General features: G+C 44.3%; 1 protein-coding gene across 1 annotated transcript in view; it reads left to right on the forward strand.

Annotated features, from left to right (window-relative positions):
* MALRD1 (MAM and LDL receptor class A domain containing 1) overlaps positions 1–20,652 on the forward strand; it is a 478,214-nt gene that overhangs the window by 219,090 nt on the left and 238,472 nt on the right. Inside the window, exon 22 of the mRNA XM_037891563.2 lies at positions 17,895–18,051. Coding sequence (XP_037747491.1) covers positions 17,895–18,051 — 157 coding nt within the window. The remainder of the gene's footprint in view (positions 1–17,894; positions 18,052–20,652) is intronic.

The raw sequence follows: 20,652 nt of genomic DNA on the forward strand, positions 1-20,652 counted from the left end.
CACTCCCAGTCTCTATTCAAGCCTAAGTTAATTGTATCCAATTTGCAAATGAATTCCAATTCAACAGTTTCTCGCTGGAGTCTGGATTTGAAGTTTTTTTGTTGTAATATTGCAACTTTCATGTCTTTAATCGCGTGACCAGAGAGATTGAAGTGTTCTCTGACTGGTTTATGAATGTTATAATTCTTGATATCTGATTTGTGTCCATTTATTCTTTTACGTAGAGATTGTCCAGTTTGACCAATGTACATGGCAGAGGGGCATTGCTGGCACATGATGGCATATATCACATTGGTGGATGTGCAGGTGAACGAGCCTCTGATAGTGTGGCTGATGTTATTAAGCCCTGTGATGGTGTCCCCTGAATAGATATGTGGGCAGAGTTGGCAGCGGGCTTTGTTGCAAGGATAGGTTCCTGGGTTAGTGGTTCTGTTGTGTGGTATGTGGTTGCTGGTGAGTATTTGCTTCAGGTTGGGGGGCTGTCTGTAGGCAAGGACTGGCCTGTCTCCCAAGATTTGTGAGAGTGTTGGGTCATCCTTCAGGATAGGTTGTAGATCCTTAATAATGCGTTGGAGGGGTTTTAGTTGGGGGCTGAAGGTGACGGCTAGTGGCGTTCTGTTATTTTTTTTGTTAGGCCTGTCCTGTAGTAGGTGACTTCTGGGAACTCTTCTGGCTCTATCAATCTGTTTCTTCACTTCCACGGGTGGTTATTGTAGTTGTAAGAATGCTTGATAGAGATCTTGTAGGTGTTTCTCTGTCTGAGGGGTTGGAGCAAATGCGGTTGTATCGCAGAGCTTGGCTGTAGACGATGGATCGTGTGGTGTGGTCAGGGTGAAAGCTGGAGTCATGTAGGTAGGAATAGCGGTCAGTAGGTTTCCAGTATAGAGTGGTATTTATGTGACCATCGTTTATTAGCACTGTAGTGTCCAGGAAGTGGATCTCTTGTGTGGACTGGACCAGGCTGAGGTTGATGGTGGGATGGAAATTGTTGAAATCATGGTGGAATTCCTCAAGGGCTTCTTTTCCATGGGTCCAGATGATGAAGATGTCATCAATATAGTGCAAATAGAGTAGGGGCGTTAGGGGACGAGAGCTGAGGAAGCGTTCTAAGTCAGCCATAAAAATGTTGGCATACTGTGGGGCCATGCGGGTACCCATAGCAGTGCCGCTGATCTGAAGGTATACATTGTCCCCAAATGTAAAATAGTTATGGGTAAGGACAAAGTCACAAAGTTCAGCCACCAGGTTAGCCGTGACATTATCGGGGATAGTGTTCTTGACGGCTTGTAGTCCATCTTTGTGTGGAATGTTGGTGTAGAGGGCTTCTACATCCATAGTGGCCAGGATGGTGTTATCAGGAAGATCACCGATGGATTGTAGTTTCCTCAGGAAGTCAGTGGTATCTCGAAGGTAGCTGGGAGTGCTGGTAGCGTAGGGCCTGAGGAGGGAGTCTACATAGCCAGATAATCCTGCTGTCAGGGTGCCAATGCCTGAGATGATGGGGCGCCCAGGATTTCCAGGTTTATGGATCTTGGGTAGTAGATAGAATATCCCAGGTCGGGGTTCCAGGGGTGTGTCTGTGCGGATTTGATCTTGTTCTTTTTCAGGGAGTTTCTTGAGCAAATGCTGTAGTTTCTTTTGGTAACTCTCAGTGGGATCAGAGGGTAATGGCTTGTAGAAAGTGGTGTTGGAGAGCTGCCGAGAAGCCTCTTATTCATATTCCGACCTATTCATGATGACAACAGCACCTCCTTTGTCAGCCTTTTTGATTCTGATGTCAGAGTTGTTTCTGAGGCTGTGGATGGCATTGTGTTCCGCACGGCTGAGGTTATGGGGCAAGTGATGCTGCTTTTCCACGATTTCAGCCCGTGCACGTCGGCGGAAGCACTCTATGTAGAAGTCCAGTCTGCTGTTTCGACCTTCAGGAGGAGTCCACCTAGAATCCTTCTTTTTGTAGTGTTGGTAGGGAGGTCTCTGTGGATTAGTATGTTGTTCAGAGGTATGTTGGAAATATTCCTTGAGTCGGAGACGTCGAAAATAGGATTCTAGGTCACCACAGAACTGTATCATGTTCGTGGGGGTGGAGGGGCAGAAGGAGAGGCCCCGAGATAGGACAGCTGCTTCTGCTGGGCTGAGAGTATAGTTGGATAGGTTAACAATATTGCTGGGTGGGTTGAGGGAACCATTGCTGTGGCCCCTTGTGGCATGTAGTAGTTTAGAAAGTTTAGTGTCCTTTTTCTTTTGTAGAAAAGCAAAGTGTGTGTTGTAAATGGCTTGTCTAGTTTTAGTAAAGTCCAGCCACGAGGAAGTTTGTGTGGAAGGTTGGTTTTTTGTGAGAGTATCCATTTTTGGGAGCTCATTCTTTATCTTTCCCTGTTTGGTGTAGAGGATGTTGATCAGGTGGTTCCGCAGTTTCTTTGAGAGCGTGTGGCACAAGCTGTCAGCATAGTCTGTGTGGTATGTAGATTGTAATGGATTTTTTACCTTCAGTCCTTTTGGTACGATGTCCATCTGTTTGCATTTGGAAAGGAAGATGATGTCTGTCTGTATCTGTACAAGTTTTTTCATGCAGTTGATAGACTTCCACTCCATACGGCTAAATGCAGTGCCTTGCATAATGACAGGGTTCAGAGTAACAGCCGTGTTAGTCTGTATTCGCAAAAAGAAAAGGAGTACTTGTGGCACCTTAGAGACTAACCAATTTATTTGAGCATAAGCTTTCGTGAGCTACAGCTCACTTAGAATCATAGAATATCAGGGTTGGAAGGGACCTCAGGAGGTCATCTAGTCCAACCCCCTGCTCAAAGCAGGACCAATCCCCAATTAAATCATCCCAGCCAGGGCTTTGTCAAGCCTGACCTTAAAAACTTCTAAGGAAGGAGATTCTACCACCTCCCTAGGTAACGTATTCCAGTGTTTCACCACCCTCCTAGTGAAAAAGTTTTTCCTAATATCCAACCTAAACCTCCCCCACTGCAACTTGAGACCATTACTCCTTGTCCTGTCCTCTTCTATCACTGAGAATAGTCTAGAACCATCCTCTCTGGAGCCACCTCTCAGGTAGTTGAAAGCAGCTATCAAATCCCCCCTCATTCTTCTCTTCCGCAGACTAAACAATCCCAGTTCCCTCAGCCTCTCCTCATAAGTCATGTGTTCCAGTCCCCTAATCATTTTTGTTGCCCTTCGCTGGACTCTCTCCAATTTCTCCACATCCTTCTTGTAGTGTGGGGCCCAAAACTGGGCACAGTACTCCAGATGAGGCCTCACCAATGTCGAATAGAGGGGAATGATCACGTCCCTCGATCTGCTCGCTATGCCCCTACTTATACATCCCAAAATGCCATTGGCCTTCTTGGCAACAAGGGCACACTGCTGACTCATATCCAGCTTCTCGTCCACTGTCACCCCTAGGTCCTTTTCTGCAGAACTGCTGCCTAGCCATTCGGTCCCTAGTCTGTAGCTGTGCATTGGGTTCTTCCATCCTAAGTGCAGGACCCAGCACTTATCCTTATTGAACCTCATCAGATTTCTTTTGGCCCAATCCTCCAATTTGTCTAGGTCCCTCTGTATCCTATCCCTGCCCTCCAGCGTATCTACCACTCCTCCCAGTTTAGTATCATCCGCAAATTTGCTGAGAGTGCAATCCACACCATCCTCCAGATCATTAATGAAGATATTGAACAAAACCGGCCCCAGGACCGACCCCTGGGGCACTCCACTTGACACCGGCTGCCAACTAGACATGGAGCCATTGATCACTACCTGTTGAGCCCGACATCGACTTCATTGGATGCATACCGTGGAAAGTGTAGAAGATCTTTTTATACACACAAAGCATGAAAAAATACCTCCGCCCACCCCACTCTCCTGCTGGTAATAGCTTATCTAAAGTGATCACTCTCCTTACAATGTGTATGATAATCAAGTTGGGCCATTTCCAGCACAAATCCAGGTTTTCTCACCCCCCCCTCCCCACACACACACACAAACCCACTCTCCTGCTGGTAATAGCTTATCTAAAGTGACCACTCTCCTTACAATGTGCATGATAATCAAGGTGGGCCATTTCCAGCACAAATCCAGGGTTTAACAAGAACGTCGGGGGGGCGGTAGGAAAAAACAAGGGGAAATAGGTTACCTTGCATAATGACTTAGCCACTCCCAGTCTCTATTCAAGCCTAAGTTAATTGTATCCAATTTGCAAATGAATTCCAATTCAACAGTTTCTCGCTGGAGTCTGGATTTGAAGTTTTTTTGTTGTAATATTGCAACTTTCATGTCTTTAATCGCGTGACCAGAGAGATTGAAGTGTTCTTCGACTGGTTTATGAATGTTATAATTCTTGATATCTGATTTGTGTCCATTTATTCTTTTACGTAGAGACTGTCCAGTTTGACCAATGTACATGGCAGAGGGGCATTGCTGGCACATGATGGCTTTCCTTTGGTTAATCAATTGCCTCACCTTGTCATTGTGACTACTCATATGAGGAAGCTGAGCAGAGCTTGGCTTTAAAAGGTAGAAAATAATGTACCATTGGAGCAAACTATACACTGTATTCTGGCCAGATTGTTTAATCTGTTCCATGGCACCTGGAAAGAAGACAGGTAATTAAGGATTAGACCCAGCTCGGGAGAACCAGACTGGGTGGTCCCTACAAAGAAAGGACTGCAGAAAATAGGCAGATGGGACCCAGGGGAGAAGTAAGTAGTTGGGAGTTTCCACTTTCTGGGAAAGGAATCACATAGGGGCTTGCAGGATGGCCCTTGTTCCCTGGGACTGTCCTTGGGGGGAGAGGGCAGTTGAGGAGAAGGAGATGTCACTCCTGAAGCAAGTCTGGGAGAAGAGAGTCTCAGGGAAGAAGGCTTGAGGTTCAGCAGCTCTGGAGGAGCTGGACCACCTGGGAGAAAGCCCTGGGAGGTGGTAGCACTCTGTAACAGAGAGCAAGCAAGAACACTGAGGAACCTGCTGACGATTGAGCCTGGGAAGGATGAATGAATTTGTATTTCTTCAATTTTGAGTTGGGATTCTGCAGTGGGTGAGAGGTTTGCTGTTCATAGGTGCTGAGCACCTCCACTCTCACTGATATCTAAATTCACCTCTGACACTCACTCCATTTGTTTAGTCACCTAAATATGAATTTAGGTGCCAAAATTTAAACACTCGCATTTGAAAATTTTATCCCTAGCTCTGTGGCCTACTATCCCTGGACCTAATCCAATTTTCAGATATGTTTATGGGAGAGAAGGGAAATAAAGGAACTATTAATCTTAAACCAAATGCAAGGTAAACAAACCAAATCTCAAAATAAAATGTGAAAAGAGCCAGTTTTATCACCTCCCTGAAGCAGTAACTGTAAATTTCTGTCAGTACAAGTGCAGGATGATTGGGCACCCAAGTCATACTTTTGTATGCCTTTAATAGGTATAGCTTTATCACATCCTTTTGGATATCTACCTTCCAGCAAATTCACCTCTACTTAGCGATGGCCTGAAAATGATATTGCTTTTTAAATTTCGAGTTTGTTATGCATGAATGTTAAACATTTGAGGGAGGTGATGAGGCAGAAACATTTTTCCAAAACCATGTTGGGATTATTTACTCTTTTGGGTAATTATTGCTGTTTAAATTACACTTTAGCACATAACCTCCAAGGTGAAGATCCACATTCCTGACCACAGTTTACTTTCAATTCCTTTTTTAATTAACTGAGAAGTTTTCAAATAGAAAACAAAGAGTCTAAGATATCAACAGAGGAAAGCCTGCAGTATTATAATCTTTCAGCAGTGCTTCTCAGTAGTTAATCAAAAAATGTAGATTTGAGTTACCAGCTGCTGGAAATATTTTAATAATTGAAAAGTAATGAGCTTTTTGAGTGGGGGAGGTGGAAAATCCTCTTCCTCTGACTCAGTGGCCACTGTTAATTTGAGCAAAAGATAAGTATGAGTCAGGAGTATAGAAAAGCAACCCAGACATGTAGTAGAGGGATGAGATTATCTGGAGTTGATAATCCCTTTTAACATAATTGAAAATGATACATTTTACTGAACATGATTTGCTTTAATCCTGCATGTTTAGGCCCTGTTCCTGCAGTAAGTTCCACACAAGTGGACCCTTCATCCACATAAAAGTCTTTTTGAAGTCATCGGGGTGTTGTGCAAGCAGCTGCATAGATTGGGGGCTGTTGCATTAATTTAGATGGAATATATGGACTAAAGGTGTTAACATGACCCAGTCACTGTCCAACATTAAACAAAGTGCAGGGCTTGGTATAAAGAGACCTCAGTTTACTTAGCACCATGACAAACACACCATTAAAATAGTTAAACCATTTCAAATGTAAAATATGAAATCAGGTGTTCATTTTAACAACATCCCTTTTTCCCTTTCCCTTTAGCTGCAGTGGGTTTTTAAAAGGAAACCTCCCTGCTGTTTGACAGTCTCTTAGATCGTATTAATGATGTAATAACTGTTCTTTTGGGGGGAAAAAAGACATTGGTTGAGATGGGCTGCTGCTGCTGCTGTTGCTCTTGTAAAAGTCCAATGTTAGGGCATGGCTACACTTGTAGATGTAGAGTGCTGTGAGTTAAACCAGCCCTCAGAGAGTGCAGTAGGGAAAGCGCTGCAGTCTGTCCACACTCCTCAGCTGCAAGCGCACTGGCGTGGCCACATTTGCGGCACTTATAGTGGCATTGGGAGCAGTGCATTATGGGCAGCTATCCCATAGAGCACCTCTTCCCATTCTGGCACTGTGGCTTGTGGGAAGGGGACGGGGAGGGGGGGTTGCAGGGCATTCTGGGTCCTGTCTCAATGCCCCATGATGCATCGGTTCGCATCCCAGCAATCCCTGTGCTTCCGTCCACATCTGGTACCATCTTTCAACATTTTTTGAACTGCGCACTTTGTCTTCCCTTTCAGTCTGAGGGAATGGAGCCCAAAGTGCTGAGGAATATGCTGATAAGTCTCACCAGCGTGTCCCGTTTGGCAGTCAGGTTACTCCATAAGCTACAAACTGACTGTGAGGTGTCCGACGATGATGTCGAATCGCATAACGCATATGACACAAGATTGCTTGTGGCATTCACGGACATGCTCACCACCGTGAAACGCCACTTTTGGGCTTGGGAAACAAGCTCTGAGTGGTGGGATCACATTGTCATGCAAGTCTGGGATGACGAGCAGTGGCTGCAGCACTTTCGGATGAGACAAGCCAATTTCATGGGACTGTGTGAGGAGCTCTCCCCCACCCTGCGGCACAAGGACATGAGATTGAGCGCTGCCATGACGTTGGAGAAGCAGGTGGCTATTGCAATCTGGAAGCTGGCAACCCCAGATAGCTACCAATCGGTCACTAACCAGCTTGGAATGGGAAAGTCGACCGTTGGAATCATGTTGATGCAAGTTTGCAGGGCCATTAGTCATCCTGCTCAGAAGAACCACGACTATGGATAACATGCATGACATTGTGGCTGGCTTTGCACAGTTGGGTTTCCCTAACTGCGGAGGGGCAATAGATGGGACGCATATTCAAACTCTGGCACAGGCCCACCTCCGACTTTGTTAATCAGAAGGGGTGCTTGTGGATCACCGTGAGCATTTCATTGACATTAACGCAGGCTGGCCCAGAAAAGTGCATGACGCACACATCTTTTGGAACACTGGCCTGCTTAGGAAGCTGCAAGCCAGGACTTTCTTCCCAGACCAGAAGATCACTGTAGGGGAAGTCCAAATACCTATTGTGATCCTTGGAGACCCCACTTAGCCTTTAATGCCATGGCTTATGAAACCCTACACAGAGAGCCTTCACAGCAGCAAGGAGCGGTTGAACAACAGGCTGAGTCGGTGCAGAATGACTGTGGAGTGTGCTTTTGGCTGTTTAAAGGGCCACTGGCGCTGTCTGTATGGGAAGCTGGACCTGGCCGATGACAACATCCCTGTGGTAATATCCACGTGCTGTACCCTCCATAACGTTTGTGAAGGGAAGGGTGAAAGATTCACTTGAGCATGGAACTCAGAGGTTCAACACCTGGAGGCTGAATTTGAACAGCCAGAGAGCAGGGCTATTAGAGGGGCCCAGCGTGGGGCTGCAAGGATTAGGGATGCCTTAAGGGAACAATTTGAGGCTGAAAGCCACCAGTAATGTTTGGTGCCATGCATGGGAGTGAAGAACAGTGGTTCCAATGTTAGTAGGAATCTGTGTTTGCTACAGTGACTTGCAGTGCCTGTTGCTTTCCTGGGCTAAGGTATCTTTTACTTAATGCAATAATAAAGAATGTTTTCAAAGCCAAAAAATCCATTTATTTAAAAGAAAATTAATTTATTGAAAAGAAACACAACTGCTTGGGAAACAGAAAAGGCAAGGGGGTGAGGTGAGGAATGGTTCAATCACAGACTTGCCTATGTCCTGTTCTCATACTCTGCCTTCCTGTTTGGAGTGCTGTACAATGCGTGCTGCACTTCAGGCTGGCTAAAATGCGTGGTGATGGGGATTGAATGTAGTGGGTAAGGATCATAGTTTGCAGGGCTGGGTGGTGAAGCTACAGGTATTGGAGGCAGCTGGGGTGATAAGAACCCGGATGTGGGGGAAAGTGTGTTGGAGGTGAGATGGGGGCACAAGGGAAAGAGTTTTGGGACAAGGGCTGCAGGGGGAGGTGGGCACGGTAGTGCTCCACCTGCATGGCTATGAGCGCCTGTATTGAGTCTGCTTGGCACTCCATAATGCTTAGCAGCTGCTCCATGCTTTGGTTCTGGCGTTCCGCATTCTGCTGGTGGACCCTCCTTTCAGTCTCCTGCCACTCCTGTGCTTTTTGATTTTCATTAAAGGACTGCTGCGTTACTTCATGCAGCATGTCCTCTTTGCTTCTACTTGGCCTCTTCCTAATTCTTTGGAGTCTTTCAGCCGGTGATAACACGGATGGCTGAGATCTCAAGGTTGCATCTGTAAAGGCGAAATGCAACATTTAACAGAGGCAGCATTGTTCACACCAGACAGAGCAATGATAGACCCATACTTAAAGACAAGCACAGTCTACACAATAGCAGAATTTTCCCGTCCCAAAGCGAGTGCATATAATCCACAGGAGCCCCAAAATGGTGAGTAAGCACAGGGCAAGGGGGACTGATTGTTTCACGGCCGTACTGTCCTCTGGGTTTCTGTGCCTTGGGGAGAGCTAACAGCTTCAGGGGGCCCCTATACTGAACACTGTCTCCACATTTTCCACAGGAGTTCATTCTGGAAGATATCTCGTTGCTGAGGGTGACCTGGGAAGCAAGGGAGGGTCTTCTACTACAATGCGGCTTCCGCCCTGGCCCATATGCAGCTTGCCTGTGTGCAGCAATGGTCCTCTCGCCCCTCACAGCACAGTGGCATGGACATGTTAGCCTGACTGGGACAAGGAGCACCATAGCTCTCCCAAGGAACCTGCGCAAGCGCATTGCCCAGCTTCTGCATGAGACCTTTGAAGAGATTGCTGAGGCCGAGTACTGCAATGTGAGAGAGCACATCAATGCCCTATTCCACATCTAGGCATGCATGCAGCCCTTACCCTCCTCGCCCCAAGAGCCCGCACTGAATAACTTCCTTCCCAAAATAAAAGCCGCTTACCGGGCACCTCCTCTGGTGTTTGTCCTTCCCCAAGCACTGGCCGCTGCAACTGGCTACCTTCTTCCTGGCTTGAGAACAGCTCCTGGCTGAATGCCTCTAGGGATGCCAGGATGTCTCCCTCCTCCTCAGCACCCTTGCTCCCACTTTCTTCCTCCTCTTCCTCCTGCCTTGTTGAACTGGGCTCTGAAGTGTCCATGGTGGTACTCGGAGTGGAAGTGGGGTTGCCCCCAAGTATTGCGTCCAGCTCTTTGTAGAAATGGCAGGTCACAGGAGCAGCACCGGAGCGGCAGTTTGCCTCCTGGGCTTTGCGGTAGGCATTCCACAGCTCCTTCACTTTAACTCTGCACTGCAGTGCATCCCAGTCATGGCCCCTTTCCATCATGTCCCTTGATATCTGCCCAAAGTTATTGTAATTCCTATGGCTGGGGCACAGCTGGGACTGGACAGCTTCCTCCCAGCAAACACTGATGAGGTCCAGCACCTCGCCATTGCTCCATACTGGGGATTGCCTGGCGTGTGGAGGCATGGTCACCTGGAAAGATTTGCTGAGAGCACTCCACACCTGGCTGAGCAAACAGCAAGCATTATGTCTCTCGTTGAGGTGGATTACCAGGAGTGCTCCAGCCACGGAGTCCGGGCGGTCTACATGCTTTGCCTGTGTGGATGTGTTGTGAGTTAGGGTGCCCAGGGCTGCTGTAATGTGCTCTAACTCGCAAGTGTAGCCATGCCCTTAGAAGGACAAGCCCCTTGTTTAACAGTCTCTCAGATGATATTAAAGATGGTAATAACTGTCATCCCAGGTGGTGTTTGAGATTCAGCTGGAGCTGGTAGGGGTGGCAATGTCACCTGCATCCTTCTCTCTCTGGCCCATTCTGGTCAGGACACCTCTCAGCATCAGGATGATGAAGGCCTGGGGTCCCAGGAAATGGTGGGGGTGGCTGCCATATTGGTAAATCTCACTCCAGTAGCTTCTGGCTGTTCTTTCTGTCTGTTCTTCTTTTTGTTCTTTTGTGATTTCTCCACAAAAATCTTTCTTTTTAAGGACCCAGAAAGGGAGTGATGGGTGGAACAGCCCATCCCCTCATTAGTTTGTCCACCAATTAGGCCTAATCTCTGACGTACAATTTAATTAGCCTAAACAAAAAGGCCAAGTTAATATGATTCAAGGGCTGTGTTAAAATTATGACGTGGAGTCGGAAGTTAATGAGCCAAAATTGGTATCTCACATTTGTACCTTTTCCCATCAATATTTGCTACTTATAGATTATTGTAGCATCTCATGAAAATTGCCATTTTTTTTATGGTTGAGCTCACGATTTGGCTAAATTTGTAGGCCCACTTGTCACAACAGGGCCTTAAAGAGTCTGTTCTCTCTTTATGTTAATCTAGACCAGGGTACACTTGAGATCAGGAGATTACTATTTTAGGTCCAAGTGATGGGTGCCCAATGTGCACAGATACACTCTAGGACACCTAAGAGGAACAAACACAGGGTGGAAGTTCACCAACCCTGATTCTTGCCTCCTAAATAGCACTGACAAGCCATCCCTCCATGATATGAGCCAAAGAGATGAGTTGTTGGACAGTGCCTGTGCTTCAGGAACATATGCCTCCTCACACAACCATGGCAACTGTCCACAAACTACGCTCCCCGTATTCGCTTTTGACCTTTGAACAGTAATAATGTGCATGGATTGACTTGTATAGAGCAGATGTTGGCCAGAATATGGGTGATTAATTTGTCGTCGTATAGGTCCTGTGCCATAAAGGCCCCTTTTCTTCTTGGTTTGAAAGGTCTTCCAAATTAGATCTGGTTGGGAATTTTTCAACAAAATGTTTTTTCATGGGAAAATGCCAATAGGAAGAAACCAAATATCTGTGGGACTGTATTAGTTTCAGTAAAACTTTTTCAGGTCTGGGGTGGAATTTTGAGAGCAATAGGGACTAGAATTGCCACTGGCCACGTGGTTAGAGTTCTCCCCTGTGATATTAGGAGACCCATCTTCAAATCCTTCCTGAGCCTCATTTCATATCCTATATGAATGCCCTAATCTCTGGGGCAAGTGTCTCCAGAAATTTTTGAAAGGTCTTGGTTTTGACCCAGTGTGGAATGGGAACATTTTTTGAACTCTCTCAAAGAATTTTCCTACTCTGTCTCTTATCCTTTTAAACTGGCAAAGGAATGTTAGTATGGGTGCATGTCTGCATTGCTTTTGTAGCATGTAATGCCATCTCTGTATGGCTGAACTATGCAGTACCAGAAACTGGCTCTGAAGTTTACACAGTAAGAAATGTAAGTAAAATGTATTCCACTTCCTGCCTCCCTACAAGCATTGCCACAATAGCAGTTTCCTGACATTTTGTATTTTTGTTACAGTTTTTGTCAGAATGCAGAAGGTCAGAATAATATGTGGAAGGTTATAAACCTTGTAAAGACATATATCATAGACTTAAAAATATTTAAATAGTTAGAATTTTGACCAGTCTTTTCAGAGCAGGCTACTGGCACTGTAAACAAAGAATAATGATGATCAATGGAGGATCAAACTGTAGAATGATGGAAAGGTCAATGTAGCACAGTTTACGACCATCTTTCATGGAATATATGAGGCATTAAAATACTGATACTGTACTCTGGTGACAAAGTACATGAAAGAAATGACATAACATGAATCCTCTCTCATAAGCATCACTATAATGAGAAGAAAGAGGAGAGGCTTAGCTCCCTCTTAGCCATTTGGTCAATAAGCTTGCAAAGTGAGGGTTCCTACTTACTGAGACCACCAAAGGTGAAGTATTAATGCATATGTTTGTAAACCACTGATGCATCTGAGCACCAATTTATTTTAGAGATTCTCTGTGAATTTGTGGTAATTGCAAAGTAGAGATAAGCCTGAACTAAAACTCCATCTGTGAACATTTCCAATGGCTGGTAGAGGTCAGATTTTGATTTCAATTTTGAGCCTAGACACTATCACTATACTGAGCCAAAACTTGATTCCAAATATCCCTCAGGAGTTGGGAAGGTTTTTTCTTTTTTGCAGCCACTTCCAAACTCTGCAGCTCAAGACAATTTCTATTATGAAGCAAAGGATTAAAGTTTTACAACCTGAATTGGCAGCACTGGGCTAGGGATTTTGGGAGGGCCTGCAAAACAATTTAAACACTCCCTCTCTGCCTTACACACTGTCTCTCGCTCTCTCCCCCCATCTCCCCCTCCCTCTCCAGCCCTCAAAACATGCCAGAATCCTGCTCATCCCTGATCACATCAAGGTGCTTGGGGCTAACCTGAGGGTTTTGAGGAGCATGCCTACCAGAGTTTTTTTAGGCATTCCCGTATTTAGCTGACCTCCTGTATATGAAAGGGTGTTGGGAAGCCAGTGTTTGCAACAAACTCATACTTCAGAAGTGGAGTCCAGCTGCTCATGCTGAGGTCTGTGCATCCAGTGAACTCCATTAAAATGTTGGCAATTTTGTCGTTTGAAATTAATTAGTGTTACTGAAGTGTTACAGGAATTCCTGTGTCTAGGGAACACTTACACTAGCACAGTAAAATTAATTGCTTTCAAAGAGTAAACGTCCACAATATGATGATGCCTGCTGTAGCTGCCAACGTTGAGACAAGCTTTCCAATGGATAATTTTCCAGATGAGCCAGGGATCTAGTGGCCACTAGGCCCCCAATCACTGAAGGAGTCTGTGTGCATTGTAGTGAATTTTAGCACTCGTGTAGCACTATATTGAACACCCAATTCTGCCACCTTTATTAATGTCAAACAGTGCTCTGCTGCATGATTGGCCTCACTGAGGTGTCATTAACAAGTGTGTGTTTGAGAGTGGTGCTATGCAGAGACTAAAACCAAAAACATAGCATTTTCAGATGTGTTTTAGAAATGAAAAGTGATGAGTTAAGGGAGATGTCAGTAAATTGCATGACTGAGAAGCTGACACACCAAAAGTAAGATTGACAGCTGACCAAAGGTGCAATAGCAGATCTCCTAGACAGTGAGTTGGTAATATCTGAGTGAAAAAGCCGAAGAGGATGAGGCTCGAGGAGTAGGGTGACCAGATGTCCCATTTTATAGGGACTATCCCAATATTCGGGGCTTTGTCTTATGTAGCTTTAAATCTTTCACTTTAAAGGCAGCTGCTTCATGTACCATGTGCTAGGTAATAACATGAAAGTATGCGATGTTTCTAAAACTAAACTGGCTCTTGATCGAGAGAACTTTTTATAAAGGTGCCGCAACTGCAGCTAGCATTCAAGCCATGGGCACAAAGACTGATTTCCTGGTGCCTCTTCCAAATTCTTCTGTCCTGCAACATGTGCTCCTACAAGCTTTATGCAAGCTGCAACAGCAACCAGTGTAAAAAAACCTCAAGGGGAGCACAGTATCCACCACTGGCTTCTCAGTTTTGTGAGGAAAGTTGCTGCTTCATTCTATGTTATTACCTGCAGGTAATAGAAAAGCATTTCTGGTGAAAGCCCAACTTTGCAAGAGCTGCACCAATGAATTCCTGTCTTTTAGGTGTTGTTCAAACCACTGGAGGTGATTTTAGACACACCTGCACTAGTTCTGGGCTATGGAAGCAGTGCATTCCAGTAAGCAGCCAAATTTCTACTTCTCAAAAGTTTTTGAGGTATGGTTGAGAAGAGGGTATTCCTGTTATGAAGAAGGCTATTTAAACTTATTCATACATCTTTTATGACCCTCCAGGAAAGATTTTGATGGAGAAACCCAAAGCAAAACCAGGAATTCCAAATTACCTCAGAATGATTGAATGTCACTGAGGTAATGGCCTTGCACAATAAGGCTAGCCATGGGAGCAGCAATTAGACTCACTTGAACCAGGAGGCTATCTGCAACTATGCAGGTTCCAGAACATTACCATTTCCCCTGTGTGCAGCTTTATTGGGGAAAACTGTTAAAAATGCCAGGTCTGCTCTTAACTTTTTGATCTGGTTTACCTTAATTCAGATAAAACTTGGGTAAACTTTGGTCTGATTTCTTATGGCTGAAATAGCTGCCCTGCAAACATCTACATCATCATCGTGGAACAATAGCTTTGCAATTACTAGAGTGAGATCATCAGCCAGTGTAAATCTCCATTGATTTCAAGCTCCTTGAAGTCAATGAAACAATGTGATTTATACCAGCCCCTACTTTTTAAAATCGTGTGTTCTGCTTTTGTTTCATGAAAAGCTTCACTGATAGGTGGCTTATACAAAGTTTTATTTGAGAAGGCATTTTTAATGGGTGTCTTGGAGGGCCAGGCAGCCTAGTGGTTAGAGCTGCTGGCTTCCAGCCCCCTGCTTGCCTCAACCAAGCAGGGGGCTGAGAGCCAGCAACTCTAACCACTAGGCTGCCTAGCCTCGAAGCCACCTGTTACAAAAGGAATAAGGGGACCCAGCTCCTCCCTCTCCACCAGGTCCCAGCCCAGGGCTCTCTGTACATCAACCCCTGAATGGGGCGGGGTGGGGGGGGGGAAGAGGGAAAGTGCCCCTCCCAGCAGGGAGTCAGAATCTGCTGCCCTGGGCTACTTCCTACCAGTCTGTTCAGTTTGGGGCATCGCCCCTCTAGTCCAATTTCCTGGGAAGCCTGCTTCCCATAGGGTTCCCTCTTGGGTTTTGGGCAGCATCTTGCTGCAGTCCCAGGCTTCTTCATGTGGAGCAGCCATCAGGTGGTGATGGTGAGCCCCACAATGTCTCTGGGGTTCGCTCACTCAGTTACTTTAGGTGCTGGAGGCTCCTTGGCTGGTGCTTACTCCCAGATTGGCTGCAGGTATAACGGGGCAAGGCTTGCTGAGCCTGAAGGCTTTCTTTAACCTCTGCTGTGCTGCTTCATCACAGTCTACCTATAAACTTCCATGCACTTTCCTTCTGTTATAAGAAAGGAATATTTAAAGACTGGGGACTGGTTAGCAATGTTTTATGTGTGACGGTGGACATGTTAGCTCAGATCATTACTGCTTCTCTCATGCAAGTATTTGATTTCACCTGTGCCTATGTGCCTGGGTAGACCCAGCCAACATGCTGCTGTGTTTTTGTTTTGTTCTTCATTTTTCCCTTATGAATCATACATATTGCATGTACCCCAATTAACATAAGAGATTATCTGCAAAATGACATACCACTGCCCGGATAAACCCTTCATTTTATGGGACCTGTAACTACTTCATGTTTTACCCCTAACTCAAAAAGACATAAGGGGAATTATTCGCCTCTTTATTTACAGAGGTTTCTATACATGGTGTTGTAGCAATACCATCTCATACAGTAATCATAGCAACCTCACCAGCTAAACAAGGTAGGGCCAGACCAGAGCTTGTATGGGAAACCTCCAAGGAACACCTAGTGACTTTAGAAAACTATTGCTGCTGATAGCTGGGTAGTAATCTTTTTTTTCCCTGTCAGTTCTGAACCATGGAACTGTTATGGTTGGCGTGTAAGGGTATTGTGCTACTGAAGGTGGTGTCGTCCTACCAAAATGTTCTCCACAGCTTCACAGTGATACGGTATTTGCCTTCACTTCCTCTTCTGCACTTAAATTAAATAGCCTGAAACTGTAGGAGGGGTGGAAACTCTATGTCTAAAGACATAAGTTAGCCATTGATTGCAGGGGTTAGGAAAAACTTAAGCTCCGGGCAATTCATTACATCATTTTTCATTACTGGGACTTTAGACCTTCCTGTTCAGCAAAACTTTTAACAGTAAAGAAAATGAGCCATTAGAGCAGCATGTGGGATGTGGTGGATCACTTCAAGTTTTTAAAATTGGGATTTGGATGAGTTTCTAAAACATATGCTCTACTCAAGCACAAGATATAGGCCTGTTGGAGGAATTACTGGGTGAGTTCTATGGTATGTGCCATTGCAGGAGGTCAGACCAGATTCTCATAATGCACCTCGCCGTAAAATCTACAAATGGAGGCAAGATACTGGCTACAGTGATCATTGGTGTGATCTAATAAGACAATTTCTATGTTTCTAACTTCTTATAGCATGCACTATTCAGCAACCCCAGATGTTCTACCCCAGAGATGGATCATTTTACCTGCCAATGATATGCAATCATATGTATATCCCTCATCTACCTTAGAGGCATTCTGGAGCTTAATTAATATTTGTTATAACACTTTAATATTATCTAATGAAAGGTGCTGTATAAAGTATTATTACAGTTTTCTAGTGATACACTTGCATACCTTCTCTCAAAGTGACTCCAATTGCATAACTATCATTTTCCCCCCTCAGAACAAGAGAGAGGAAGTCTGTGGCTAAAGCACTAATGAACAGATTTGTATTAATTATTTTAAAATGTTCTTTAAAGAAGCAGTTTCAAGTCCAAGGCTTCAAGGAATCTCAACTGGATTACTGAAAAATGTGCAGAATTTGTAATATCTATTCATTCCCCTTGAGCTGCTGGAACTCGTCAACAAAACAATGCACCAAATTCTGAGTGCAAGTGACAAGATCCTTTAGGAACTGGTGTCTAATGGTTAGAGCGGAGAGCCTGAATGTTAGGCTTCTATTTCTGGCTCAGCTATTTTACAGAAGCATCTCTGCAAGAAACCAACCTCCCAACCCACTCCCTTATTTCTAGGATGACCATATTTCCCAAAGTGAAAATGGGACACCGTGCAGCGCTCGTCCGAGCTGCCTGGTGTAGCCTCTCACCTGAGCCCCACTGCCCAGTGCTGGGGCTGACAGCCTGAGGCTGGGTGCCTGGCGTTGCTGTACACCATCCCCCTTTTCCCCCTGCCAAACATTCCTCCATGAGCCCCTAGGGGGCTGTGCCTCACTTTTTTGGCAAAACTGGGCTTTTGTCCCATTTGCTTTTGTCAACTGATAACTCTGCCTGGCCGGCAATAGATTAAGACCTATAGGACCTTGTGCAAGATTTTTAAAAATGGATCCTAAAGTTGGATCCTAAACCCTTCTTTAGTCTCCTAAATAAGTGATGCAAAATTGCTCAAAATTGCTGAGCACTCAGCAGCCTCCACTGAAGTCAATGGAAGCTTCTGGGTGCTCATGGCTCAGTCATGTATATCAATCATGAAAATCAGGTTGTTTAGGATCCTAACTTTAGTAACCAAATCTCAGCTTCAACTTCATTGTGAAATGGGAATAACACCTGTCTTCCCAGGGGTTTTGTAAGATTTACTGATATATTTATAAATTAAAGAGCTTGTGGATCCTCAGATGATTGCAAAACAGTATTACCATTTGCAAATCTAGAATTTTACTATGAATAGATGTATTGTTTTAATAAACTCTTCTTCTCTGAACAGGGCAACTAAAGAAGGCTGGTATCTGTATGCAGACAGTTCAAATGGAAAATTTGGTCATACTGCTGAAATTGTCACTCCAGTCATTTCGGTCACTGGACCCAAATGCAAACTGGTATTTTGGAACCATATGAATGGTGCAACAGTGGGTTCTCTGCAGGTACGGAAACGACATTAGAGTTTTCTGAAATTACTGTATGAAAGTCATGCCCTATCATTTAGTTTCATCAAGTGTAGACTGCTGATAAATGATAATGAACAATTATCCACACTTCACTCCCCACAATATGGTATGACTGAGGGAAGTGTTAGCTGGAGTAAGCTCCTGAAATGGTAACTTTTTACAGCATAGATGCAGTTTCTGTACAAGTAAAGCTTTGTACAGCATAATCTCTTTTGCGACTAAGATACATTGAGTGGATATCTGAACATCAGAGATCTTTGGATGTGACCAAAGGGTTACAATATGAAACTATCTTTTGTTAGTTGGGGTTTGTTTTAATTGTCTCGTCGGTGTGATTTCCCTTGGAGGTTTCATTCGTATTGTTGCTTAATTTGATTGAAACAAGCCGAACTGAGATTTTACTAGCAGTTAACTATAAAAAAATGTTTACCCGTACCCCATTCTGCACTCCACTGTAAAAAGGAAAACACTTATGTTTAGTTTACACAAATACCTAACTCATTTAACAGCACATTGGCCCCATTCACCTGAACTAAGAGAATAAAACAGGGAAACAATTGTAGACAGGTTTTATTGCAGCAAGTATAAATTATTTTTATGGTGTTATAAATAGAACAACAGCAGCATTTCAAAAATCCATAGTAAAAATATTTCGGATAAAATACACAAAGGCCAGATCTCAGCTGGTGTAAACTGGCAAAGCTCCACTGACTACTCAAACACTATAAGTACTTTAAAAAGGATGCTGGAAAACTGGACAGAGTTAAGGGAAGATTGAATGATTCATGGTCTGGAAACAGTCCTGCCTCTGAGAGATGTAAGGAGCTGTAAGAGATGTATCACCCTATTTAGCTTTTCAAAAGAAAGGTTAAAAGGGGAGTTGATGATGAGCTATAATTACTTACAGAGGGAGAATATACCTGATACTAGAGGGCTCATTATTCTAGCAAATAAAGGTATTACAAGATTTGATGGCTGAAAGTTGACATCAGCTATGTTCAAACTTAAAATAAGACTTTTTTAATAGCGAAGATAACTCACCACTAAAAACAAGGGATGTGGTAAATTTTCCATCACCCACAGTCTTTAAACCAAAATTGGCTCTCTTTCTAAAAGGTTTGCTTTAGTTCAGCCACAAGCTATTGGGATGGATGCAGGAATCACCAGGTGAAATTCCAAGGTCTGGGTTAAGTAGAAGGTCAGACTCATATTGGTCCCTTCTGGCCTTAAAAATATATTATGAATCTGTCTGTGATTCAAAAATATTGGAACTAACTAATCCTGGAGCTTTCATTTAACTGTTTTGGTACCAATCAAAAGCTCTTTTCCGGTGTCTTGTTTGGGAATAAATTGGAAAAGCTTTCCTCACTAATATTCCAAGGTCTGGTATCAGATTAAAAACTTGTGGTCAAACTCTGAATTAAGTACTCTCCCGCTTACAATATGCACATCTATCCAGTAAAAACAATAAAAACAGTTGCATAATTTAATTGCCAAAAAACTGCATTTTGTATCTGCAAAGCAAGATGGCCAAACTTTTTCAGCTTTCTACTTTATTGTTATTAGCTGCTGGATGTAGGTGTAACTTACTAGGACAAAGAAACAGATAAGGGAAACAAGCTGGAAGCTTAAATCAGGCATTCTCAGTGTAATGAGGATTCAGACTGGTCATATATCCCCCTAATAGGCCTTCATCCTGCAAAGTACTGAATATTCCAGGCCTGATCTAGCAAAACATTTAAGCATGCGTGTAACTTTAAGCATATGAATAGGCACATTGATCTCAGTAGTAGTATTCACATTCTTAATGTTATGTATGTATTTAAATACTTTGTTAGATGGGGCAGGAGTTTTCAACATATGGCAGGATTACGCCCACAGCCACTATTAATGCATGCTAGCGAGTTTTGTTTTGATTTCTGAGGTACATCTGAATCAATGAGGCCTGGAGCCCACCTTTTCCTTATGACCTCTCTTTCCACTGGCTCACTTTTTGTTCTCCTTGTCACTTTCCTATATGTAGTTTAGGATCCAACATTCACGCAAACCCACATATACATAATTCTGTGTTACCTAATCCTCCATCTTGCTTTTCTCCTAGACAGAGGGAAGAACACACGGGGAGCAGTGGAAGCATTAACATTCCTGACCCCTTAAGTTAGTGGAGCCGAGATGAGCCAGAACCAAAGTCCTAGATCGAAACACCTCTCAAATTTTGGGGACATTCATATTTGGATCCAGTCTTGGCATCTCAGGCCCTTCTTGTAGGACAGGGTTTGGGGAGACTGTACCCCCCAGAATAGCATGTGGAGGGGAACCTCAGTGCATGGATCCTCACCTCCTGCACAAAAAGGGGGGCTCAGACATGTCCGTGGTACCACCCTGCTTTGCCTCCCCATTCATCCAGCGATCTACATAGCATGGAGAGAGGAGAGAGCTGGATGCACTAGGGAAAGTGAGTGGGTGTGTGTGTTGGGTGGGGAGAGGGAGGGGCGGGGAATGCCATAGAGAACATAAGCCAGTCTCTACTGATCCCATAGAAAAGGAAATGCAGCGTGGAGCAGAATTATTTTTTCT

Source organism: Chelonia mydas, chromosome 2, assembly GCF_015237465.2.
Source record: "Chelonia mydas isolate rCheMyd1 chromosome 2, rCheMyd1.pri.v2, whole genome shotgun sequence".
Lineage (NCBI taxonomy): Eukaryota > Metazoa > Chordata > Testudines > Cheloniidae > Chelonia > Chelonia mydas.